General features: G+C 38.2%; 1 protein-coding gene across 11 annotated transcripts; it reads left to right on the top strand.

Moving 5' to 3' along the window:
* The first annotated feature begins 718 nt into the window (after nucleotides 1-718).
* dtna (dystrobrevin, alpha) lies at nucleotides 719-26,874 on the top strand. Of its 11 annotated transcripts, none has more exons than XM_053240328.1 (23): nucleotides 719-890; nucleotides 2,986-3,145; nucleotides 8,706-8,773; nucleotides 9,581-9,661; nucleotides 10,524-10,737; nucleotides 11,673-11,758; nucleotides 12,197-12,351; nucleotides 12,515-12,620; nucleotides 13,417-13,583; nucleotides 13,720-13,844; nucleotides 14,817-14,894; nucleotides 16,017-16,088; nucleotides 16,337-16,429; nucleotides 17,167-17,257; nucleotides 17,360-17,448; nucleotides 17,554-17,667; nucleotides 19,201-19,297; nucleotides 19,622-19,642; nucleotides 20,512-20,674; nucleotides 20,801-20,890; nucleotides 21,171-21,228; nucleotides 22,291-22,403; nucleotides 22,532-24,001. In XM_053240328.1, exons 3-23 carry the CDS (start codon nucleotides 8,707-8,709, stop codon nucleotides 22,552-22,554), a joined length of 2,103 nt encoding a protein of 700 aa, XP_053096303.1. In that variant the 5' UTR covers nucleotides 719-890; nucleotides 2,986-3,145; nucleotide 8,706; the 3' UTR covers nucleotides 22,555-24,001. The 11 variants fall into 11 exon arrangements, 10 of the variants coding, with proteins under 10 accessions (XP_053096303.1, XP_053096319.1, XP_053096267.1 ...); XM_053240344.1 differs by having other exon boundaries at nucleotides 2,983-3,145; XR_008303925.1 differs by lacking the exons at nucleotides 719-890; nucleotides 2,986-3,145 and adding exons at nucleotides 3,212-6,039; nucleotides 26,735-26,874 and having other exon boundaries at nucleotides 22,532-22,612.
* Nucleotides 26,875-26,918: the final 44 nt, after the last annotated feature.

Raw genomic sequence — 26,918 nt, 5'->3', positions numbered from 1 at the left:
TAGACTGATTGATTTAATTTTATAAATACATAAATGGATGAATAAATAGATGGATATATTTTGTAATTTTATAATATATTTTAAAATATATTGAAAATTGAATGAATGAACAGATGGATAGATACTGTAGATGAATATACAGACAGACAGATGGATGAATATACAGACAGTATATACATGAATGAATGAATGAATGAACAGACAGGTAGAGAGACAGATAGATTTTTATTTGAATGAAAAGATTGTTAAATATATACAATAGCTGTAGATAGATAGATAGATAGATAGATAGATTTTATAATTCATTTTTAATATATGAATGAATGAATGAATGAATAGATAGATAGATAGATTTGAAAATTTATTGAAAAATATATAAATGAATGAATGAAAAGATGGATAGATAGATACTGTAGATAAATATACAGACAGACAGACAGATAGATTTTATAATATATTTATTAGTATATAAATAAACGAATGAATGAATAGATTGAGAAATATACACTTTAGATAGCTAGCTAAAATAAATAAATAAATAAATAAATGCAACAAAACTAAACAACTGTTATAGTTATGCAAAAAAAAAAACGCCATTAAAAAAAGCCGCTCAGTCTTTAAAGTGCGTGAATCAAACGAGTCGACACTAAGGGATCGACTCTGTTAAAGAATCGAATCAGTAAAGTGACTCGCTGATTCCTCGTAGAGAGATTTCGTATGACGTAATCGAAAGAGACGGCGCTACAGACGGGAAAGAAAGCGCGTGGAGAGAAAGCCAGCGGTTACAGGTTCACACACCATGGCGATGTTTTATAGCTCGGCTTTGAGAACCTGAGCGATTATTTTATTTTATTAGCTATAAATCTGCCTCGCGCTGATGTCTCGCGCTGGTGAGTAGCAAGTGCAGTTCAGGCTCGCGCTATGGATGCACTAACCAAAATATCTGAATGAAGTCGTGCTTTTTTGTTGTTGTTTATAAAAATGCATGAACATAGCAATGCAAAAGCATTTTAGAAAAGGGTTTAGAAAAGAAAAGAGCGCAACATTGCTTTGGAAACGTAATGAGCGTCTGTTGTCACTATGCATATTATTATTATTATTATTATTATTATTATTATTTTGCATGCACACTGTATGCACTGTTTCCCCCTGCTATATATATATATACACACATATATATATATGTATATATATATATATATATATATATATATATATATATATATATATATATATATATATATATATGAACAAATTGCAATTATTTTGATTACATGCATTTAACACTTTGATTAAAATGTATATTGTTTGTATGATTCATAAGAGTAATGGCACAAGACTATCGCCTAGGCCACAGGTTCCCAACACTGCTGTGGAGAACCCCCTGTGCTGCATATTTTTGTGTTTATCCTGCTCTAACACACCCACTTTAACTCAAGAATGGCTGTTAATTACCTGATTAGTTGAATCAGCCGTTTTAGAGAAGGAAAAAGACTAAAATGTATAGGACAGGGGGTTCTCCAGGACCAGGGTTAGGAATCCGAGCAATAGGCAGCCTTATATACAAATCATTTTAAAAAATGGAGTAGTTTTTGTAAACTCAGTTGTTGGGAACATTTAATTACACACCCCATCTATTTGCAAGCTTAAAAATAAAATTAAATTCAAGTATACACTATATAGCCAAAAGTTTGTGGACACCTGACCATCACACCCATATGTGATTCTTCCCCATACTGTTGCCACAATGTTGGAAGCAAACAATTGTCTAGAATATCTTTGTGTGCTGTACCATTGCAATTTCCCTTCACTGGAACTAAAAGGCACAAACCTGATCCAGCATGACAATGCCCCTGTGCACAAAGCGAGCTCCGTGAAGACATGATTTGCCTAGATTGGTGTAGAAGAACTTTGAGCGTCCTGCACAGAGCCCCAACCTCAACCCCACTGAACACCTTTGGAATGAACTGGAACACCAACTGTGTGCCTGGACTCCTCTGCCACCATCAGTGCCTGACCTCACTAATGCTCTTAATGCGTGAATGGGCAAATCCCCACAGCCACACTCCACAATCTAGTGGAAAGCCTTCCCAGAAGAGTGGAGGTTATTATAACAGGAAAAGGTGACTAAATCTGGAATGGGATGTTCAACAAGCACATATGGGTGTGAAAGTCAGGTTTCAACAAACTTTTGGCCACATAGTGTAGATCACAAGTACAGAGCAGGTGGTTAAGGATCACAACAGTGAGGGTTAAATTGTCCTACAGTTTCACACATAGAAAAATGCTTAATTTCTAAAATGCATTCCTTCAGTTAAGCCACTTGTAACTGTTGTGTGTTAACAGCATTACGGGGTGCCAATATTTATGGTTTCACTGCAACATTTATAATTTTTGACCCATTGCTACAGCAATAGGGGAGCCCACAACTACGCATTTCTGCTTTTTTCACAACAGCGGCTAGAATGAAAGCAAACAAAAGTCATTTCACTGAAGGGGAAAGGACGCTGGACATGAAAGATGTGCATTTGCTTCTGGTAGCGCTTACTTTCACTTTTGACCTGTGAATTCGCAAGTGTGCTCTAAGTCATGTGACATTTAATGACATGGCATCAGTCTGTGCCAAGTGTGCTCTACGTCACGTGACTTTGGATGTCATGACAGCTTATATCATGACGTCAGTCCATGCCAATAGAAAACAAGTGGGCGGGGCTGGGGTTGGTCAGTACAGTAAATTGAGGAGCTGCTAATTATTAAGTAGCGTCACACTTTACTTTTGCCTCACTGTTACTTTACTAACAACCTAGCTATCTCATCCACTGTTTTTTTGCCTGCTATGATTTTCTTGTTAGCAGTGTTAGTATCTCTGAAAGAATCTTTGCAAAAAAAAAAGATATTTTGATAATATTTTGTTGCCAAATCTTACAACAAGGAACAGAAATATGTAAGAGCTGGTCACATAATTGTGTTTGGTTAAACCAGCAGATTGAAACCGTTTTAATCGCAGCAACTCCATGCAACACAAAGTGAACGTGGCTGTTCCCACATTTTTGGCACCCATGAAGTAACCCCTGCCAACACTGATCTCCGGCAGTCCTGGAATTTTTACCCCCACCCTCTGGTTACTAGAACAGAACCTGAACTGGTGAGCCAGTGCTGTCCTAAATGGATTGTGGTATCAGAAATGTAGTTGGTAAAACATAAAGAAAACATCATAACAGACAGAAATAACCATCTGTATTGCCTTAAGCTCATCCTGAAGAATGTTTGTGTTTATGCAAGCTTGTTTTCTGCACAAGTTGATTTCTGACTTGTGCTGATTAATGATGCAAACTACACAGAACATAGTGATTTTCTTTAATCACAGGTCTATCGTTAGAGGATCTTCACTGTAAAGTCTGACACAGAGAACACACATTATCAGACAGTCTGTTATAGAATCCAGCCAACATTTTTTTAGGTTCATCTCACACAGTATGACAAGTAATAATCCTAAAAGAATGCTGAATTCGCACGTTCTAAAACCGCAGCAGGTCGTATACACTTACGCGAAACAAAGAGAAAAATTAGGACTTCAGCCTTAAATAAACAGTCATTTTTCAAATTCCTCTTCAGTGAGTGTTCACAGAGAAGACTTGCTGTTGTTGAAAACAGCTGTAAATGTGTCAGGAATGACCGGGACGTCCATTTTACCGAGTTCTGTGCTGACACGGGAATGTTTCGCATCAAAAGTAATGTTCCATGTCATAATAATACTGAGTGCTGAAAGCGGGGTGAGTTATGGCACTGTTATTTAGTGGAACTTCACAAGAATCTGGCAGCTTTTTTTATTATGGGAACACAGCAGCACATTTCCATAGCAGCCATAATAAATAAATCCAGGTGCTGTGTAGAAAGATGAGTGTTATTTCCTTTATCGTGAGTGAAAAATATCTACAGTAAATCAGCATTAGGATGTGTAGGATTCTAGGTAGATTTTGTTGAAAGGTGTGAAGGACATGAGTGCAGGTAAGTAAACAGAAAAAAAAAAAATAACAACGATAAACAAGCAGCTAGGTAAGATGTAACCTGCGTGCCAGACATAACCATGTCATATACCTGTTATGTCATATATATATCACCTGTCATAAGGTGTCATAACAGTTGATGTCCAGTAATATAGCAGTGTTATGTTACCATTTTCATGCTTTGTGTTTTGTTATGTCATGATGTCATTTTATGCTGAGTGTTCTCTATGGCTTTTTGTCATGTTTGATGCTATGACAGCTTATGTAATGACATCTATCTATGCCAAGTGTGCTCTATGTCTCTATGATATGATATTTGATGTCATATGTGCTCTATGATATGATGTTTGATGTCATGACAGTTTGTCATGATGTCAGACTATGCTATGGGTGCTCTATGTCATGTGATAACAGCTTATGCCATGACATCAAACTATTACAAGTGTGCGCCATGTTGTGTAATGATGTTTGAAGTCATGACAGGTTATATCTGTACGTCAGTATGCCAAAGTTTATGTCATGTGATATCATTTGATGACATGACATCAGTCTTGCCAAGCATGCCAAGTGTGCTCTGTCATGTTGTGATATTTGATGTAATGACAGCTTATGTCATGTCATCAAGTTATGCCAAGTGTGCTCTATGTCATGACGTCATTCTATGCCAAGTGTGCTCCTAAGTTATGTTGTGACATTTGATGTCACGACAGCTTAAGTCATGACAGCAAACTATGCCAAGTGTGGTGTATGTCATGTGACATTAAATGACATGACATAAATCTATGCCAAGTGTGCTCTAAGTCATGTGACATTTAATGACATGGCGTTAGTCTATGCCAAGTGTGCTGTCTGTCATGTGATGTTTGGTGTCATGACAGCAGTTTATGCCAAGTGTGCTCTAAGTCATGTGACATTTAATGACATGGCGTTAGTCTATGCCAAGTGTGCTGTCTGTCATGTGATGTTTGGTGTCATGACAGCAGTTTATGCCAAGTGTGCTCTAAGTCATGTGACATTTAATGACATGGCGTTAGTCTATGCCAAGTGTGCTGTCTGTCATGTGATGTTTGGTGTCATGACAGCTTATGTCATGACATCAGTTTATGCCAAGTGTGCTCTATGTCATGTTGTGATGTTTGGTGTCACGACAGCTTATGTTATGACGTCAATCTATGCCAAGTGTTATATAACACTGTTATATTATTGGACATCATCTGTTCTATGACATATGACATCATGTATGACACTCACTCGGTAACGACTGCGTCGTGACACTGGGTTGAAGTAACGCATTAATGAAATAAATGTGAAATAATTGAATGTATATATCTTTTCTTTAATTCTTTATTTTTACATTTAATGTCCACTAAACAAGTCAGTTCCTATTCTCACTTATGTTATAGCAGCTATAAACAGTTACAGCCTTACATCTGACTGTTACAAAGCTCTGGCACTGGAGACTCCTTCTATAAATCTTAAAGTTATAAATAAACTTCAGCCTATGATAAGGTATTAGAATGAGCACATTAATATGAACTTGTGATTTGTCTTGCAGCTGGAACTAATGTTCGAGCTGCGGTTAGAGATTCTGGTAATACAGGTCATTACCATGAATGTACCAGTGTAGGTCGTATATTAGATTTATCCTCAGCTACTGCTCTGTATTCGTTTTCTTTTAATTACATTCATACACGGTGCCTGTATGAGGCGAAAGGCGCCAGAAGGAGACCCAGCAAGTGCAACTGGAGCTAAGGCAGCCGTCTGAGCTGAGCAGGAATGTAAGGCTTGCTCATTTGAAGTTAAAGATAGAGGCAGCGCAGGCTGGAGCCTGACAGTTTCTAATTTCAGCCGACTGCTCTCGCTTCACTGCACTGCTTTTGTTGTGGTGCTCGGGCCTATTGAGAAAGCAAGAGGGACGTCTACGGCAGGAACAACATTACAAGCAACACAACTTTGTAAATACAAGAGAGAGACAGAGACAGAGAGAGAGAGAGAGAGAGAGAGAGAGAGGGACCATGGTGCTCTCCAGCGGGTACGTCTTCACGCAAACTGTGCTTGTTTGCATGAACAGCATTGTTAGATTCATGCTGAGGAACATTTTGTTACACTTGAATATTTAAACATTTTGTCCTGGTTTAGATACTCAGTGACGTACGACATTTTATCGATTATTTTTATATTTTTTGTTCGACATGGAGTTCGTCTCAACTGTTGGCTGGTGTCAATGCTTTCCTGGATCAAGGGCAGGACATTCTCTAAACCTAATCATGCATTACACACTGATGAAAAGAACAAGCTTGGAAGAGCGTGTCTGAGTGTCAGATTTTAGCCGTGTTCTGTAACCTCTCTGTAATGGTGGAAAGAAAACATAGTTACATATTTCACCAGTGTGCTGCAGAATTCTCAAATCTGATTGCTCAGAAGGTGTTGATTACTGTAACAGCAGCTCTGCCTCAACACAAATCACAGGTTTGTATTAATGCGATTGCTTCTATAGTAACAACTTACACAATGACTTGTATGACGGACAACCACCATAAATGGATTGAAAAAAATGTGCGTTTGTTTATTTAACATTTATGGAAGGAGTCTCCAGTGTCAGTGATGACTCTAGCTACATAATTACACCTACAATGATGATATAACTGATAACTATAACAAGATGGAAAAGAAACTTATATAGAAACTGTCTTTTTAAAAAATAAAAAAAAAAATGCACATTTGACTTTTCTCACGTGTGACCCCAATGCTGAAAAAAAAAAAAAATCCTAACCTCTTTCTATTCAAAATAATAAACATTTTACCTTTAAATACTTGAGTACATTCAAATGTGGGCACTTTTGTCTATCATTTATATAACTTTGTATATTTTTTTATATTTGTATATTTTATATAATTGTTATAATTTTGACACAATACTTCTACTTAATGTATAATTTTTCTGAACTTTTTCTAACTTTGGCTATCTGGAAGTACAAAAATAATACTTTTGCATTTTTTTCAGATCTCAGAAGGTCAGTTTGTTTTGGAGGAAAGCGAACTGGGTTAATTTCTCCTACAGTTGTTTTATAGTTGTGTTATTTCAGGCTTTGGCACACAGCTACAACCTTTACATCCATGCTATGTTTAGCTTCCTGGCTGAAGTTCAAGTGCAAGATGCCTGATTCATCTTGATGCTCTACTTGTGACTCACCTTCTGCTGTCGAAGATGGTTCCACATGGATACCCTAAAGCAGTGGTTCTTAAACTTTTTGTAGCCAGGGACCCCTTAATCTGTAATGTAAATGTCATATACACCCCCCCCCCCCCCTCCAATGGATTTATTTCATAAGCATTATTTAAAATTTTCACATAATTTTTTTTGGAGAGCTTTCTCTTGCTACAATTTCCACCAGTAGAACATATTAGATCTGAGTTGACTTTGGTGCTTGGACCCCTAAATAATGCGAGTTGTGATTTCCACTACATTAACGAAATCAAAAAAAAGTCACAGCTATGTTTCACAGACCCCACTTTGAGAACCACTGCCCTAAAGTCTCATACTTCCCAAAAAACTCTTATTAACAAAGAGCCATATTCAGAGACCAAAAATTACATCAGTATTTAAAGTTAGAAAGTATTTAGAGTCAGGTTATGCACCTGCATACATTTTTCTTGGGTTCCTCATTCAGATTATTAAAATCACCTGTGTGTAGTACACACCACATTTCACAAGATTTTTCTTGACTACGTGAGTGTCGGAGATTTTTACAAAAGCCTCAATACAACCAGGTGCCTTTAAATCCGGGAAAAAAAAAAAAAAAAAAACAGGAATAGAAAATGCAGACTGAAAAAGCGTTTTTTTTCCCCCTTTGCTGTCAAATGTAGTACGATGTAACATAAAAAAGAGAATTTTAAAATGAAAACTTTTTTAAAATTAAAAAAAGACTAACACGATGATATATGACTGAGTTGTAGTTATCACATTAATCACTGCTTTAATTTAACAAAATGACTTCCACAATTATTATTCAGCCACTTGATCCAGCACATCTTATTACTTTGTATTTTATATATATATTTTAATGCCATGCTCTGGCAGTTATTCCATGAGCACAACTCATGAAATTGTGTGTGGGATGTAGGATATTGAGAGAGAGTGATGCATAGAGAGATTATACTGCAACGTACTGGGAGCTCAATGTGCATTAATGTTAGGGCTAGCGGAAATATCACACAGGTTAGCATGAATCATTTTTAAACCTTAATTCTCGGAACACACTACATCCCTCACCGTTCTCCCACCGCCGTGGTACACTCTCTGGTTTCACCTTCCTTTAGGGACATGGATGATTGGATTCCCTGTTGCTGTAGCGATGTATCACATGATCAGGATGACAGGGTTAGCTGTGTGCAGTCAGCCATGGCTCTTCACCATTGTGCTCACACTCTTCTTTGTCCTGCTTTGCAGTGACAGACTGTACTTTCTGAGTAATATAACAGTCTTCATGCTTTAACCACATTATCACAGAGGTATACAAAGAATATAGCTGATTATCTCCATACCCACTGTATTTTCACGTTTCCCAACAGCCACTGGTTTACTATAACATGATTACACACAGCTAATTGGACTTTAAACATAAAATGTGAGACTGATCATGGTCACGGACTAGCACGATGTATCTCAGTTCTTTTGTTGTTTGTTCTGTTTGGCAGAATGATCGAGGAAGCTGAGCGTAGCAGCAGCACCATGGCAGACAGAAGACAACTGTTTGCTGAGATGCGTAAGTGTCACAATGGTTTTTTTTGTCAATTAATGCCAAACACTTGCAACTGTGTTTCACACATGGCTGTAAGTTTGTAAAGGCAACCCCTATTTACAGGTTGCAATAATATTGTGTTAAATTTGTGCAAAACTCTACAACAGTTACCACACTGTAGGCTAAAAAAACACACTGCCCTAGGCCTACTGGGGGATTCAGTGAATGTTGCTGTTGAAAAGTTGAGCAGCCACAGAAATAGAAAAATAACTCATCATTCACTCACTATTTTTTTTTAAATAAACTACTGAATGGTTCTTAATTTAGAAAAATCCAACTAGGACTTCAATTTTGCCAGATAGTTCACGTAAAACACTCTGTGTCATGGTATTATAGGAAAATAATCAATGACATGGTGATGTGATGAAATGGACTTATTGTTATCGTCCCTATGTTGAATATTTTCCTATACCATCACGACAAGTAACAGCATCGTTTTTATCCATTTATAGTTACATTTAATGTTTTAGAAAGTCCAAGAAACAGACAACTTACTTTATAGCAGCTAAAAAAGTCATTTCCTCCCCAGCCTCTCTGTTTTCTCTCTCTCGAAGTTACTAAGACAAAAAACATTTAGCTTGTCATATTACCAAGAAGCCACGAAACGCATAAACTCCTCTGTCCTGAAGATGTCAGAAAACGTAAAGAATAACACAAAAGTTTTTATAACTGACACTGGAGACTCCTTCCATAAACGCAAAATAAACCTCTCATTACAGAAACCGTAACCATCAACAGTCATACTTTTTTTTAATGTCCTTTCTATTTCAGGGGCTCTACAGTTGGATTCCATCAGACTTTCCACCTACAGAACTGCATGCAAGCTCAGATTCATTCAGAAGAGGTGCAATTGTGAGTATGAGTGCCAATAACTTTTTTATATGTTACGATTAATGTTGTGGAGAATCCACGAAAAACAAACTAGTTCACCTCACATGCAAGATTACTGTAATGGTGTCAAAGTGACAGTGCCATTAGAATTGACATGTTCTCAATTCTATACTAATTAATTACGACGCTGGAAAGTGACAAATCCGAAAAGGTTTCCTCCAGTGATTCCTCGGACCAGTTCTATGGCATGTGGTCCGACTTTTCTTCAGTTCCCCACTCACAACTTTAGTTCCCATTTACTCTTTGATGCAAAAAAAACTCACCTCAGATATTATGAAGAAAAATAAAGCTTGGAAGGAAACAGCAGGGATTGTTGGTGCCTCTGGTAAGTGTACGTAGCTAGTGCAGTTAGTTCGTTTTGCTAATCTGCTAATGAAGGCAGTACGAAGCAGAGCATGCCAATTTTCACTCTGATTGTTGCTTTGTAATTTATGATTAACTAAATAGTGTTAGGAGTTATATATAGCTACTGCCGTTTCTAAAAACAACAACAACAACAACACCAAAAAACGTTGGACAGGCCATGCCCACAAGCAACAATAGTAGTGGTGACACGCCCACAAAAAACCAACTACAAGTGACATGAGAGACTTTTCACCTGCTAGGGTAGAAGGTTTCTGTTAAAAAAAAAAAACTTGATGATAATGATGATACTTACAATACAATTAGCAACAGGGAATTTTGGTGGAATTAATCCTGAAATGGCTATACTTTTGTAAAAACTCTACTGGGTTGACATTGGTCTCCAATGACCAACTGATATCATTGTGTTCTGCAAGCAAAATAAAAGCCCATGTTTGAAATGAACCCTCTGTGCTTGCAGTGCACTTAGTGGACATCTGGAATGTTATCGAAGCCTTCCGGGAGAATGGCCTTAACACCATGGACCTCAACACAGAGTTCTCAGTGGCTCGACTTGAAGCAATACTGTCCACCATCTTCTTCCAGCTGAACAAGCGTATGCCCACTACACACCAGATCAATGTGGAGCAGTCCGTGTTACTTCTGCTCAACTTCTTGCTGGCGGCATATGACCCGTAAGACCCCAGTCTCTTAAATGGACATCCTGTCACAGTTGGTCCCAAGCAGGGTTGTCTGGTATAAATGGACTAGCAGCTAATCCCTCCCTCGTATTCAAGGAGAAACACATATGTAAGGGTCAGGATTTGGCATCCATGTTGTCTCATCTGCTGTTTACAAATGTCTTTTTGACTTTTGTGGAAGCAAGAACAACAGAATCACAAATGCTTGGAAGTAAAAATACATTGGTAGAATGCTATGAAGAAGTGAGGCTGGGGCTGATTTCTTTCTAGCCTAAGCTGTATCAGTGACAATCGTGTCACCTCATAGACTTTGTGCATTTAGTTTATTTTAAGTATCTGTAATAAGTCATGGAGAAGACACATGTGAAATACAACAGAAGTGTAATAAAAAAGAACAAATGCCTTTGGAGAAACTAAAAGTAAACAGACTAAGTAAACACTGTCAAACAACGAAGAGACAAATGGCAAAAAGCGTCAGTTTTTTTTAATGTTTTGAACGAAATAGCTAGCTAACAGCAAGGGCAGTGTGTTTTTGTGTACCATGCTTACTATTCAGAAGCATCTTATGGACTTGAACCACTTGAATATTTACATCAAGTTACTGATAAGTAGTAGAATTTTTTTTAAGCCCTCCCATTCAATATGAACAACAGCCTCTGGTTACATGTATTATGTTTCACTTGAACATCTCTTCCTGAACCACTCAACAAGTTCTCCACCCATCCTTAATACTAATTCTAGCTTGCTCTTGGGTATTACAGTCCACTTCTCCTCAGCATTATGCCAATGACTTGCCAAAATATTGCAAGGTTATGAGCGATTAGGGGGCCAGCGACTTTCAGTGTTTAAGAGGCATGCTTTTATATTATTGAATGTATCAGCTACATTTAATAAATCTTTCCCCTTTCCACCTTTCACCTTTTTTGTAGGGAAGGTCTAGGAAAGATCTCGGTATTTGTCGTGAAAATGGCGCTTGCTACATTATGTGGCGGGAAGATTATGGACAAATTAAGATGTAAGCTCCACCTTGAATTTTACCTCTGGGCTGAGTCGAGTAATGTTGATTGATGAAACTTAAGCTAAAGAGCCTAATGTGTCCTTTTATCATGATTTAACAAGGTCACAGAAAGTAAGCTTCAGTTATTAAACAGGACCTTGACTGTGTCTAGTATCTTGTCACCAGTGGCTGTTATTTGGCCAATGTAGCAAGTAATGGCTGTTATTTGGCCAATGTCTCAAACCTCTCTAACAGAGGTGTGAATACTAACAGCACACTGATATGTTAATATTTGTAATGTTATTTTTCTACAAATCTAAATATGTCACAGTCAAATATATTATCAAAACCTTGTGCAGTAGTCCTGAGGATTATTATTGGAAGTCTTGGTAAGGATGAGAAGAAAAAAAAACACTTGAGTATTTACATTCTTTCTTTTCTGTCATTGTTGCTCAGATATTTTTTCTCAGATAGCAGATCCCTCAGGCGTGATGATTTATTCCCAGTTTGACCAATTCTTGAAGGAGGTACTCAAGCTTCCCGTTACTGTTTTTGAAGGACCGTCTTTTAGCTACACCGAGCAGACCGCTAGGACTTGCTTTGCACAACAAGTAGGTAAAACTTTAGTATTTACATTTTACAGTTTCAGTTTCATTGTGGAATTTTATATGAATTCAGTGATGTAAAACTCTGCAGTTCCAACTAGAAATCTGGAAGATCAGTGTAACTGTATTCATTAATCTGGTTATGTTTAATTTGTGCGTTTTATTACAGAAACAGGTTTCTCTGAACATGTTCCTGGACACCTTCATGTCCGATCCTCCGCCACAGTGTTTTGTATGGTTGCCACTTATGCATCGGCTGGCTAATGTGGAGAATGGTGAGGTTTTTTATAATCTTCTCAGGTCAAAATATATGGCCACTTTATAGGAAACACCAATATCAATGCATGTTCACACAATTATCCAGTTAGCCAATTATGTTGCAGCAGCACAATACATAAAATCAAGCAAGAGCTTCAGGTAATGTTGACACCACACATCAGAATGAAGAAAATATGCGATCTCAGTGACTTTGACCGTGGCATTGTTGTTGGTGCTTGACGGGCTGGATTGAGTATTTCAAAAATGGCTGATCTCTTGGGATTTTCACACACAACAGAATGATGCAAAAAAACAAAAAGCATCCAGTAAGTGGCAGTTCTGTGGACGGAAATGTCTTCTTGATGAGAACAATGGCCATACTGTTTTGAGCTGACAGAAACTTCCATAACCACTCTTTATAACCGTGGTGCGCAGAAAAGCATCTCTGAATGCACAGCCTTGAGGCAGATGGGCTACAACAGCAGAAGGATTCCACTCCTGTCAGCCAAGAACAGGAATTGGAGGCTACAGTCTACAGCAGAAGATTGGAAAAGCATCTTCCGAATACTGATACAGATATTTGGAGCATTTTACGTTTCATCACATTGTATTTGTATTCTGCCCAGTACACACACACTGGCTATCAGAACCTTTGTATATATTAATATGTGTAAATTTTGCTTTAAAGCTATGGATATCATTCCATTGCAGCATAATCAAGATGGTGTGAGTCCATGGGAAACTTGTAAACAGAACATGAGGGCTTATGGTGTGCTAAAAGGTGTGGCTCAATTTGTTTTCCGTCACCCGTAGTCTTCCACCCAGTTGAGTGCTCCTACTGCCACAGCCAAAGCATGATGGGATTTCGCTATCGTTGCCAACAATGCCACAATTACCAGCTCTGTCAGGAATGCTTCTGGAAGGGGCATGCCTCAGGCTCCCATAGCAACCAGCACCAGATGAAGGAATATACATCATGGGTAAGACATGCCAGGTTCAACCAATTCTTTCACAAAGCACAGATTTTAATTGAATGCTTTGATGAAGTTAATATTAAAGGAATAAACCAAAATTTTCTTTGAAGAAAATGCATAGTAAATCTTTCTTTCCCTTCAGAAATCTCCTGCTAAGAAGTTATCGAATGCTCTTAGCAAGTCTCTGAGCTGTGCCTCTAACCGGGAACCACACCATCCCATGGTCTCTGACGTTCCTGAGAAACCTCTAAACCTTGCTCATGTGGTGTAAGTCAATCTTGAACATGTGCCTGACGTGTCTTTGCCTATATATGCAGTAATTAGAATAACAACAAGGCATTTAAACCTAAAACTTGTTGCAATGTCATAACCTACACCTGTTCACTACCTCAATGATGAAACGTACAGCCATATATACCACAGCACTGCTGAATTCTGGATTCTGATTGGTCAGAAGGTGTTGATTCATAGAACAGTAGCTGCAAACCACAGGATGATTTAATGTGCATGTTCAAATACGTTATTGCTTCTACAGTATCCATTGATGTGGTGAAGTTTTCTTTAAGGAGATGTTTATTTAATACTCATGGAAGGAGTCTCCATGTCAGCATTTTGTAACAGTTGATAGCTACATTTTCTGACACAGGAAAGGTAACCTTATAACATTATAAGCTGTTTTTTGTTTGAGAGAGAGAGAGAGAGAAAGAGAGGCTGGTCGACTGCTCGAAAGGAACGACTGCTTGTAGTTGGTATAACACAAGTGAAACTTGTTTTGTGGCTGTTCCATAACATTAAATGTAAATATAAATGGATAAAAAGTATGACAGGCCATTCTTTAAAAAAAATAAACAATTGTTAGGGTTGACATATTGCTGTGGTATAACAGGAATAAAACACATCAAAACGTGCTGTTAATTTGGTGAATTAGTTTTTCTTGCGTATCCTTGTAACCTTATGTAAACTTACAATACGTTTTTTGGGGAAAGCACTGCACTTAACATAATTCTTGTCTTTTTTTCTTTTTTGCTACCAAAAATAGTGACACTTGGTAAGTCGACCATGTTGTTTGCATATTAAACACCTAATCATTTACTATCATTTATACTGCCAACCATGAGATGGTGTAAAAATATATATAACCTAGAAGCTCAACACATCACTCACTTGAGTTCTGTATCATCACTGTGTCCTCTAATTTCTTCTTCTTTTTTTCATATCAAACTTGTGTCTCTGCTCCAGGCCTCCAAGGCCAGCGAACAGTGGGAACGAGTACACGCTGTCCCACACCATGCCCTCGACCCACAAGCCCTTCAGAGTGTGAGTGCAGTGTTGAACACACACCACTGTACTGCTACACTGCAAAAAAAATGTCATCTTACCGGTGAAAATATCATGAATATTGTTACATTTATCTAGTAGTTCCTATTATAACATTACAATAAACTAACTATAAGATTATTAAACCTATTTCTAAACATTTTTACTTACTTCAAGCTTTACATGTTCTTATTCTACTGGCAGATCATTTTGATTCTTTCTCGAAATTTCTAATAAAATTATCTGCCAAAAGAACAAGACTATTTCAAACTTCAAATGACTAAAAATGGTTAGAAATAGGTTTAACAAGCTTTTATTTGGTTTATTGTAATCTTATAGTAAGAAATACCATAAAAACATAATTGTAATCTTATAATAGGAAATACTGGACTATATTCAAGGTAATTCCACTTGCTAAGATGTCATTTTTTGCAGTGTAAAGCATGTATCAGCCAAATAATGCAGCCGTCTTCATTTTATTAGGGTCTGTAGAGCGATAAATACACTAGAGTGCAGTGTAGCAGGATGCAAAGATTAGGATTAGGAACACTGCTTTCTATTATTATGACCTTATCTTCAAAATTATAGAACATTTAAGACGCTCATTTCTACAAACAGAGGCTTAGATGTATTTATTTAAGGCTTTTTTAAGGCTTAGATGTAGCCTTTTCAATTTTTGACCTCATGCTATGGCGATACGGGAGACACCTATGCTAAAAAGTACACTTTTCTGCTTTTTCAGCTAAAGCAGAAATGTACAAAAAAATTGCAGAAAAGCAAATTCACTGAAGGGGAAAGGACACTGGACGTAAAAGACGTGTTGGTGTTGTTTTTTTTTTTTGTTTTTTTTCATTTTCTTGCTATACATCTAGGAGACAAAATTAGCTGCCTCATCCTCTTTCATATGCTGGGGGTTTCTGTGGCATACAGTATTTCTGTTTTTTCTCGACTTGAAGCAATACTGCTAGGGTTTTCTTGTTAGCTATATTAGCACCACTGCAGACTATATGTATATGTGTAAACTCAAACTTTCACCAGAAGGGTTTTCCCAGTCCACCATAACATATTGAGTGAGTGTGTGATGGTTCACCTTTCTCTGATAGCATGCTTTCATTTTCACAGAGCTGGGAATGAAGACATTAAACAGAGAAAACTCCTGACTCGGGATACTCCAGACCTACTGAAAGGGAAAGGGTAAGCGAGTGTGTTTTCCGTACATACCAAAAGCTTAGGTGACTTTCCTATTTTCCTAGAACTCTTTTTATTTAATAAAGGGTGCAGGAAAGTAGCACATGCCCCAGTATAACACAACTCAATAACGTATCTTAATGGAAAATGACCAGTCTTAGCTGTCGGAAAGTTGTGCTGTTTTTTTCCTTAGAATATACAAGCAGAGAATGTACCATATGACTAATGTGTGTTTTGTAAAACGCTATTTTCAGAGTTCAGTACAGCCTTGATATTGCAGACAGACTTGCAGATGAACATGTTCTCATTGGGTTATATGTGAACCTCCTCCAAAAGAACCGCACCGGGTTAGTGTGATTAGCATGTGGCTGGAATTGCAGCAACGGTTTCTTTTACCATCTTATTCTAATATTATTTGAGAACTGAGCTAAAATGACATGGTAACCATTTTGGCTATTGGTGAGATTTGGAGCTTGCTAACAGCCAGTGCTTGTTTTTTGGAGGCATATAATTTGTCCTAATGATATTCGCCATTAATTCCTTCCTGCTTTGTGTTACCTATCAAAAAAATAATAATTAGGCCTGTCTATTTGTATCTCTTAACCTTAACTAACAAACTATTGCATAAATCATGTAATGAATTTAACAGCACATGAAGTGTTTTATACCGTTTATAACATAGCAATTTTCCAACGGTTACAATTCATAATTTTTTTTATCCCTTTATAGTTATGTTTAGTGCTGTGGATCGTTTAATTTTATGAAAGCTATTCCCACGCCAGCCTCTTTTTTAAGTCATGTTACTGAGAAACTGCAAAGTGTAAACTCCTCTTTCCTAAAGATGTCGCAAAACGTAAAGTTTACAGCTTTACCTCTGACTGTTACAGAGCGCTGACACCGGAGACTCCTTCCATGAAAGTTAAATAAAAGTCTTCTTACAGAAAACCTTACCATATCAACAATTATAGACTTTTTTTTTCTTTTAACCATTAGCTGTGTCCATGTGTTGTGTTTCTCTACATCATAACCAGCTTACAGCTAATATAACTGCATATGATTTGAAATTTCCTTCTTATATTGATAGATTGCTGGAAAGCAGGACTAATAACCAGGATGATGAGCACTACCTCATTGCCCGCTATGCTTCCCGATTGGCTGCCGACAGAGCATCAGCGGTAAGATGGCCAATGACAGTTTTTCTTTATTTTTTATTTTAGCAGCAAATATTGAGACAACTGACAATAAATTACTATCTGAATTTGCTTATGCTGCTGTAGCAAGCCGGAGTGCCGACTGACCTGTCTCTCTCTCTGGACACGAACAAACAACAGAGGCAACTCATCGCTGAACTGGAAAGCAAGAACAAGTAATAAAAAAAAAAGACACTCATTAATCTAGCTCATTAATAGCAATCCATGTCTAAAGAGTGTGTATTGGTGAAGCAGGTCACTTATTGCACTGCTGTCCACAGGGAAATCTTGCAGGAGATTCAGCGGTTAAGACAGCAGCATGATGAAGCATCTCAGCCTCTAGCTGACAAAAGCCAGCAAAACCCTACACTGCTCGCTGAGCTTCGCCTTCTTAGGTATAAAAACTCACACACAAAACATGGTAGTCACAGCATGGACTTGTAATGACTTACATATTAATCTTAATCATTAACATGTAATCTTCCATGACATCCAAGATTTATTTTGTACTAAAATTCCGATTTGACTTTTTTTTTTTTTTTTTTTTATAGTAAAAACGTCTTTCATGGACTTGTTGCTCTATTTTCACTTGGGTTAACGCTTTCCTACAGTACCCACAATGCTGTTCGACTTATAGCAGTGGGATTTAACCCTTGCTTCATTTCTACCTAAAGAGAGCGATGCTGCGATGCTTTAGTCCCTTAGTCTGTCCATCTTTTTTAACCTCCTCATCTGTACGAACTTGAGGCTTGAATGGAGAGAGCTGGATAGAATAAAGGACTCTTTGTAGGGGGCCAGTGGAGGGAACGTAGCAATGGGGTGATGTTGGAGAACATAGGGAGATTGAAATCAAGTCTTGCAGCTGCATTCTGGATCAGATGCAGCGGTATTATGGCGCTTGGGGGCAAACCTGCCAGGAGCAAGTTTCTGTAGTCCATTCTTGAGTTGGTAAAGTCCCATGTGGATAGAAATGGCCAGATGCTCCTGATGTTATAAAGGAGAAACCTACATGACCACTTCAAGTTAGTGATACAAGAAGAAAAGGATAATTGGCTGTCCAGGACTACCCCAAGATTGCATGCAGTGACAGGTAGAGAGTTGTCCAGGGAGATCACAAGATTTTGACATGGGGATGCATCTCCAGGAATGTTCAAGAGCTCAGTCCTACTAAGATTTCAGCTGCCTTCAATGACGAGATTTCTGTCGGACATGCTGAGAGCCAAGCAGAAATAGGAGTGTCTAAAAAGGAGAAAGGAGAGGAGATGAGTTGGGTGACATCAACATAGCAACTGTATGAAAGCCAATGTGAGGATGTCACTGAGAGAGCGGGAATAGAGGGTTAACAGAAGAGGACCAAGCGCTGAGCATTGTGGGACACCAGTGGAGAGACTGCAATGGGCAGATGTTGATGTGGATCCTGTTCATGTCACCTGACATGACTGTCCCTTCAGGTAAGAAGCAAACCATTCCTATGCTGTTCCACAAATTCCAAGACTAATGAGGATGGACAGGAGAGTCTTGTGACTGACTGTATCGAAAGCCGCTGAAAGGTGGAGGAGGATGAAGACTTGTGACAGTTTGACAGATCTAACAGCATGAAGCTTGTCAGTAACAGCCACAAGGGTCGTTTCTGTGGAGTGTGCCACTTTGAAGCCAGACAGGTTAGGGTCTTGGAGGTCATTCTGTCCACATAGTGCCTTTTGAGTGGACCTGCATGACCGATTCAGGTTAGTGATATGAGAAGAGAAGGATAGTTGTCCAGAGCTACCCCTAGATTTGTGAGACCAGGAGATGCTGTGGCCAGGGGGGTCTGAAACCAGTGGGGAACTTAGGTGAAAAAAATCAGGTCATCATCTCACCCATCTGTAGATTTAGACTTTTAGAGTTTTAGTAGGAGTAACCTCTCCATCGTTTCATCAATTCCTTAGGCAGAGGAAGGAAGAACTGGAAGACAGGATGTCAGCTCTTCAAGAGAGTCGAAGAGAACTGATGGTGCAGCTGGAACAGCTCATGTTACTGTTAAAGGTAGGAGATTATTTGATTAAATGAAATGAGAAACGTTGATGAAACCAACTGCTGTAGACAAGACACGATGCGTTTCACGATTAATCCATTCCACACCTAGCCAGGTATTTGTTTTAAAGCATATTATTCAGTAACGACTATGAAACTAATAGGAAAGGTACAAAGAGAGTGAGGAATGTTAGTCTGGATCTGGTTATTAAGGTGATGTTAATGTCATTATATGCTGTATGTTATATACACTAAATAAGGGAGACATTTTTGTTTGAATAATTTGGTGTCTTCTGATGCACTGTCACAGTAAACGCCTAATCATTTTGTTTACAGGAGGAAGAAAGGAAGCAGGTAGTAAGTTTATAACACCTATGCAGACTGTGCGTGTAGAAATGTCTCAGGGATGAGTAACACGTCTGCGTGTGAATGCATGGTGTTGTTGCTTTTTAGTGGATAAAGTTCCAGACTATTCACACTAATGCATCATTAATTATGAGCCCTGTGTGATGTGGTGTGGTACCTGAGGCAGGGTGGAGCGCTTCGTTTTGGTCGAACCTCAATTTTTTCAAGAATTCAGCCACAGTGACATCAGAGGAGTTTTCCCAAACCACCACACACATACTATAGAATGATATCTAATTATAATTATCAATATATACCCACTGATGCAATTAGGAACAAATGTACACCTGCTCTTTCATGCAGTTATCCAATCAGCCAATCATGTGGCAGCAGTGCAATGCATAAAATCATGCAGATACAGAGCAAGAGCTTCAGTTAATGTTAACATCAGTTGATGAGAGAGGTCAGAGGAGACTGGCCAGACTGGTTCGTGCTGACAGAAAGGGTAACGGTAAATAACCACTCTTTATAACCGTGGTGAGCAGAAAAGCATCTCAGAATGCACAATACACTGAACCTTTAGGCAGATAGACTACAACAGCTGTAGACCACATCAGCCAAGAACAGGAATCTGTGTTTACAGTGGCCACAGGATCACCCAGACTGGACGGGTGAAGATTGAGAAAAGACCAGATGACGGTTTGAATCTTGGTTAATTGCATGAATGTTCCTAATGAAATGATCCATGAGTAATAACACGCTCTAACATGCTACTGTTAGGTCAGTGTCTCTGCTGTGTTGAGAATAATCCGCCACCAAAATAATGTATTTATTTTTGCATCATGTCCCATGTTTAACACATTTACATTACTTTGTGTCAGAATCAGGGTCCAGGCTCGTCCTCTCGTTCCTCCCCAAGCCACACAGCCAGCAGCTCCATCCCCATGCCTGTACCATCGACTTCCGGCAACACGACACCCAGTCAGACGCCTCAGGACTCGCTCATGGGGCTAGGAGGAGACGTCATACAGGCTTTTGCTCAGAGTATGTGAACTGTTCTATACCTAAAAATCCAGTTAACACTAATAATAACTGTCACAGTCACAATAAGCAGGTTAGTTCCTGGAGCTAATGCGTTTGTTGCTCTTCAATGCGTTTGTTGCGGTTCAGGTTCGAGACGTAACTTAAGAAACGACCTGCTCGTGGCTGCGGACTCCATCACCAGCACCATGTCCTCACTAGTTAAAGAGCTTCACTCGGGTAAACTGTCCATTATGTAAGCAATAAAACACTCTGTGTCATGCTGTTATAGGAAAATAATCAACAGTGAAACGGAGTCATTGTTAAGTAAGTTGGTTGTTTTCCAGTAACAGCATGTCCTGAACTGTTTTAACTCTTATATCACAGAACTGTTGAAGTCTGTTTGGTCAGATCACATTTCTATAACAGCAGCTCCGACAGTACTGTATTATATCTCTTTCATCTGTGAAGAACACAGTTCAAGCATTTCTAAGCCTTTCTCTTGTCATATCATTTCTAGAAGCAGGAAGCGAGTCTGACAGTAACGTTGACGCAGAAGCTGATGGACTCACGTCACGGTAATTCGGTAGCTCTATTAAGGCACTCACACTGTCACAGTGTTCGAGATAGTCCTCACTGCAGAACCAAAAGTCCAGGGGGTGGAGCTGGATCTGATCCAACTCCTCCTCTCAGCCTGAGCCCTAACCCTTAGCCCACACAACACACCGAGTAAACGCACCCCTCCACCTCATGGACTTTTGGCTTAACTCGGCCAGGCTCCGCCCAGGTAGGAGGATCTGGATAAGGTCCGGCTCCACCGAGTGGACATTTTGTTCTGCACTTGCATAGTTGGTAAATTGGGGAAAAGGTGCAACAGAAGGCCTTGAAGTCCTATTATGTACCCTAGAAGATACACAATATTCTTCTCACTGAAGCTACAAAAGACAATCGAGATTTCCACTGCTCAGGTCAAATCAGGCTGTTTCATCTCGTCATCCTGTACTTATCTCTCTTGAACTATATCTAAATCAGTGCAGGGATGCATTATACGCTGACATAGCTGTGATATAAATATTTGTGTTTATGTGAGAATTAAATAAAAAAAATGTGAGTGTTTACAGGGGCAGTTTGTAAAATGCAAATTACTCAAAACCCTGCTAGACAAATTAGTTTGCTAGGTGCACCAACAAAACAGAGGCCAGAATAGAGTAAACCAAAATACACACAAAATATCACATTGTGGTATATTAAATATGAAATTTGAGGACCTCACTAAACACTGAGTGTTAGAGTGTAATGCCAGGCTTTAGGGATGTTATAACATTCTCTCACCAGTAGGTGTCAGAATCAGCAAGACATTTGTAACTTCTTGCTCTTGTGTGAACTTTGGGAAAAAAGTTTGAAATAAACATACCGGTAAAATAGATTAAAAACAATTGCATAAAAAACAGTACAAAACAAACAAACAAAAAAAATCAGATTGCTGCAGCCTTTTTCTAAGCTTATCTCCCATTCGTTCCCAATCACAGATTACTTAAAAGTTTGTGCATCTTGAACAGGAAAGTGATGTCAAGTCGTTGAGTTTTTTTGGTATGTAACACACACTTTTTCTTGTTCGGGGTGTGTTTCGGGACCAACAGGATGCTAGATGAGGACCTAGAAGGAGAGGGAGGCTATGAGAAGGAGCTGGAGCGGCGTCTGGAGAGAGAACTGACGATGGACGAGAAAACACCTGCTGGAGAAAGTCTACATGGTGCACACACACACACACACACACACACACATATATACATATATACAGAGTGAAAACCAATATCGCTAAGGAATGAAACAGGAATTATTTTTTACGCAAGAACAACTTTAAAAGTGTCTCTCTTTCAGGCAGAGGAATCACGCAGTACTGAAGCGCTGAGGACTCGACAATGACGATGGCTGAATCTACTGAGCATTAACACCACTTCTGTAAATATACATGTCTTTTTTTTTTTTTTGGAATATATGAAATTGTGTTTTAGAAAAATACTGTGAACTGACTCAGAGATTATGCAGAGCAGATATGTCATAACACCATCAGTGCCATAAAATGAAGAAACATGGACGTTGTTTTGCCGACATTTTGTGTACTGTACTTCAGAAAGTGGCGGGAAAATCAGGTTTAACAAAGCTGCTATCTTTTATAGCGTACGTCACACCTCACACTGACTCGCCCGCTAGCTTTCTTTCTTTATGTCACATCAATTTTAGGTTTGGATATGTCCAGTTGACTGGTTGTTCTTTTGTTTTATTTTGAATTTTAAGCAAAATAGCTTGACATTTTAATGTATAAATTCGTATATACGGTAAAATCCCAAATGACTACACTGCCTTAGCTTAGCTAATCAGGTTAACCCTCGAAGAATTATACTGAATTATTAGAATTTCTCGTATTTTTTTTTTAAACACTTTGTCGTGTCACACTGGTACGCTTAAGTTCCTGTGGGGTTAATTAGGCAAATGAGCAGCTTGATAAAACTCTTTTGAATGAATTAACCAGTGAAAAAAGTGAAAATATCAAGTCAGTGGAAGAATCCAATGCAACTGTAATAGTGAACTTAAAATATTAAGGCACTTGGAAGCTGTCTCGTTTTCAAAAGTATTTGAATATAAATTTTGTGTGTTTGAAATTACTGTATAAAAATGTCACGTTAAATAAAATTAACACCCTCCCCCTTCCCAAGGTGTATTTAATAAACTGACATTTTTAACATGTTTTTGAACTTGCTAGGGGTAAGATTTGCCTTTATAGACATATGATATGAAATTTCACGTTAGATTACTGATCTCAAAAATTCAACTCTCAAAAATACAGATTTTCATGTAAATTAGGAGATACTTTTAACCTGTAATTTTGACTATGTTTTGAAGGACAAATCTTACCCTGAGCAAGTTCAAAACAAAGAAAAAAAAAAAAGACATTTATTTAACGTGACGTGTATATAGTATAATCCAAATATACAAAATTCATACTGAAATACCTTCTTCAGCTTCCAAGCGCCATGAAAATATGCTTTCGTTCAATCTGAGTTACAACACTGTGTTAATCACGTTATTTAAGCGCTTACCACTAAGCGCATGTTTGATGTAATTCATTTGTTTGTGTACTAAATGAATACGCGTACGGTGTTTTAATTTAACAGTCATTTTTAAAAGGTCGCGGTTTCAGCACAGCAGTTGTTATAAATATCATTTATATATATTCTGCACACTTGTACACTGAAATGATAGTCTGCCCACCATTTTGAACTGGTTTGTTACATTTTGCATGGTGCAAATAAAAAAAAATCAATAAATAAAGATATTCTGTTGTCTTCAGACTGCACGACTGTCACGTCTTTGGACAAGCTTTGCTGCACATTTTCACACAGATTCACATTTCACACTGTTTCATCATCAGGTCTCCAATAGTTCCTTTTAACATGGAAGCGTTTCTATAGTAACGGCTTAAACGGGGCAGGATGTGCCACATAATCTAAAAAAATATTAAATACTTAATATGGTCATTTTTTTTTAAAATACGAAAGCATTTTTTGAACATTTATAGAAGGAGTCTCCAGTGTCAATGTGAGTTTAAAAATGTAATCGTTGGCAAATTTCTGTGCTATTCAAGAAATAAAACACATGCTGTTGGAAAATAATCAACTTCTGGGTGGTAACAGGAACTCTGGTTCATCACGCCACGCTGTCATTGATTATTTGCCTACATCAGCATACCCCCCAAGTGTTTTATTCCTTATAACATGCATGCAAATCGAGATTGTACCATCTTAGTTGTCTAACTCAGGGGGGAACTTTTAGGGTTAAGGATCCCTTTAACTGTAAAATAAACTCCAGATTTATTTCCTGCATATTATTTAAACGTTCACAAGAACATTTTGTCTGTTTATTATAGAGATTTTTATTTGTGAACTTTCCACTGGCAGAACACAAGGTCCAAATTGATTTTTTTTTTTTTTTTAAATGGGCAACATTTTATTTTATTTTGTTTCTGAGCTACTGAGGAGGTGGAGATTAAGAATTCAGTAATAAATCTAAGTTCACTGCTACTGGGTTGTGATTTTCAAAAATTCAAAAATCATGGAGCCACTGGACTAGCGTGGACCTATACTGAGATAAATGGGGCAGTTGGCCAAAGAGGATCGTAGAGAATTTAAAAAAAAAAAAAAAAAAAAAAAAAAAAAAGGGTTCAGGTGAAGGAAAATGGTCTGGGTCTTGTGCTAGGTTGTACAAAACAGCAATTTTGTGGAAATTTTACTTTGCTTTCTGTTGTTGTAAACGACAAAAACACACCAATCCCAGTCTCCAAATCATTGGAAACAAGGTGGACACTTGGCTGAAAGTCCATTTGTGTCCAGCAGGGGGTGTATATAATGACAGCTATGTAATAAAAATGTTCAGAATAGAACATCCCGGATCCACTTGTTCCCGGCATGAGGACACAATGAATCACAAAAGTAACCAAATTTTTTTTTTTTTTTTTTGAATTTCTAGCCAAGTTGATAGCAGACAGAAAAAATTGTTCACTATGTTCTGTTTATACTACTGATAACCTGTTTTCCCTTCCATCTATACCTGCTGGAGAAAGAGAAAAGGAAAACAGTGTACAAACCTGTAACCTTTCTTTATTGCTGGGGGGTTTATACACATTTGGTACCTTTGCTATATAGCTTATATCTAGAAATATCTTGTGCATGCAGTTTACCTTTAAAGCTCTCCTAAAAACTTATTATGGTCCATTTATGTGACTAATTCTGTGCATTTGGATTTGAATTTCTAGCCAATAAACTGCTCCTCTTCCCTTTCCAACAATATTAAACTGTACCTTTCCTAGTCGCTGTAGTGGTAGTACCTTCAAGGGTACACCTATTGCACCTTTAATGTGCAGGTTTCACCTGGAAGTGCACCGTTAAAAATCATTTAAGGTATATAAATGGACCATAAATTACTCCCCCCGAGTAAAACTTTAAAGGTACACTACATTACACCTTTCTAGAAAAGACAAATAGTAAAGATATAAAAGGTGTATTGCTTAGGGTACCACCTCATCGACAAGGAAAAGTACACGTGAGTACCTTTTTTTGGATTTGTGTACAGCCTCATAAGCACTTTTCCTGAAGATCTGTTCATGAAGGAAGATTTTTGCCATTATCTCCAGCTGTCTCGATATAACAAGACTGCACACATCCACATCCAAAGGGTACTAAGCAGTACCTTTCCTTGTTGCTAGGCTGGTAACCTCAAAAGTACAACTTTTGAACCTGTAGTGTGTGTTTTTAGCTAAGAGTGTGCGTGTAGTGTACACCTTTATAGCTTTACCAAAAATACGTATTACTATGAAACTTATGTAAGTTTAAAGGTGCACTATAATCCACATTTCCTGGTCGCTCAGATCCTTACGCTTGCCCATTTTTCCTGCTTCCAACACATCAGCTTCGAGAACTGACTGTTCACTTGCTGCCTGATTGACAAGGTGCCATTGTAATGAGATAGTCAATGTTATTCCCGTCCCGTGGTTTTAATATTATGATCGGTATATATATATATATATATATATATATATATATATATATATATAATTAGTACAGTTCAGTTACTAATTGCTTCCTCAGAGTGCACAGCCTCATTCCTTGTTGCTGGAGTGGTACCTGTTTGTACCTGTAGTGTGTATATTGTACCTGGAAAGGTGCATGTAGTGTACCTTAAAAGCATTGCTACAGCTTTTCTAAAGCTTTACGGTCTGCTTATGCACCTTAAAGCATTTCTAAGGTACTCGACTCACAATTCCAGGTGACCGAGACATATTCAAAAGATGTAGGTACCTCCCCCATGACAAGGAAAAATACTTAGAAATGTGCATGTGGTGTAGCTCTAAAGCTTCAAACTCTATTTAAATCATTTCTAAATGTCCAGTATGAGTCTAGCCAGGCTTCCAGGTGAAAAGATACACAGTTAAAGTACAAAAGGTGTAGCGTTGATAGCTCCACCACCTCACTGACATGGAAAATTACAGTAAAGTACTGTGTGTGGGGTTTTTTTTTTTCCTGACAGAGTATCAAAACTTGGTCGAAGTTGACTCGTAGTAATGCGGTGGGCGTGCGCGCGTCCTGCTCGCCTGCAAATGGGAATCCAGCAGAACACGTGACTTGCAACAGCAACGACTGGCTTCCCAAAGGGGGTGGTGAGGCCCTGACGTCAGCTGAGAGTGTGTATAAACTTTGGCACACACAGGTTG

Source organism: Pangasianodon hypophthalmus, chromosome 1 (genome assembly GCF_027358585.1).
Source record: "Pangasianodon hypophthalmus isolate fPanHyp1 chromosome 1, fPanHyp1.pri, whole genome shotgun sequence".
NCBI classification, from domain to species: Eukaryota; Metazoa; Chordata; class Actinopteri; order Siluriformes; family Pangasiidae; genus Pangasianodon; species Pangasianodon hypophthalmus.
Note: the sequence above shows the minus strand (reverse complement) of the source record. Positions and strands in the feature narration are given on the sequence as shown.

Excerpts from the sequence above, each read along its gene's own strand:
- dtna (XM_053240230.1), top strand. Across the intron at positions 12,352-12,514 it reads GGACTTGCTTTGCACAACAA|AAACAGGTTTCTCTGAACAT; the intron begins GTAGGTAAAACT and ends GTTTTATTACAG. Across the intron at positions 19,643-20,511 it reads AGGAAGAAAGGAAGCAGGTA|AATCAGGGTCCAGGCTCGTC; the intron begins GTAAGTTTATAA and ends ACTTTGTGTCAG.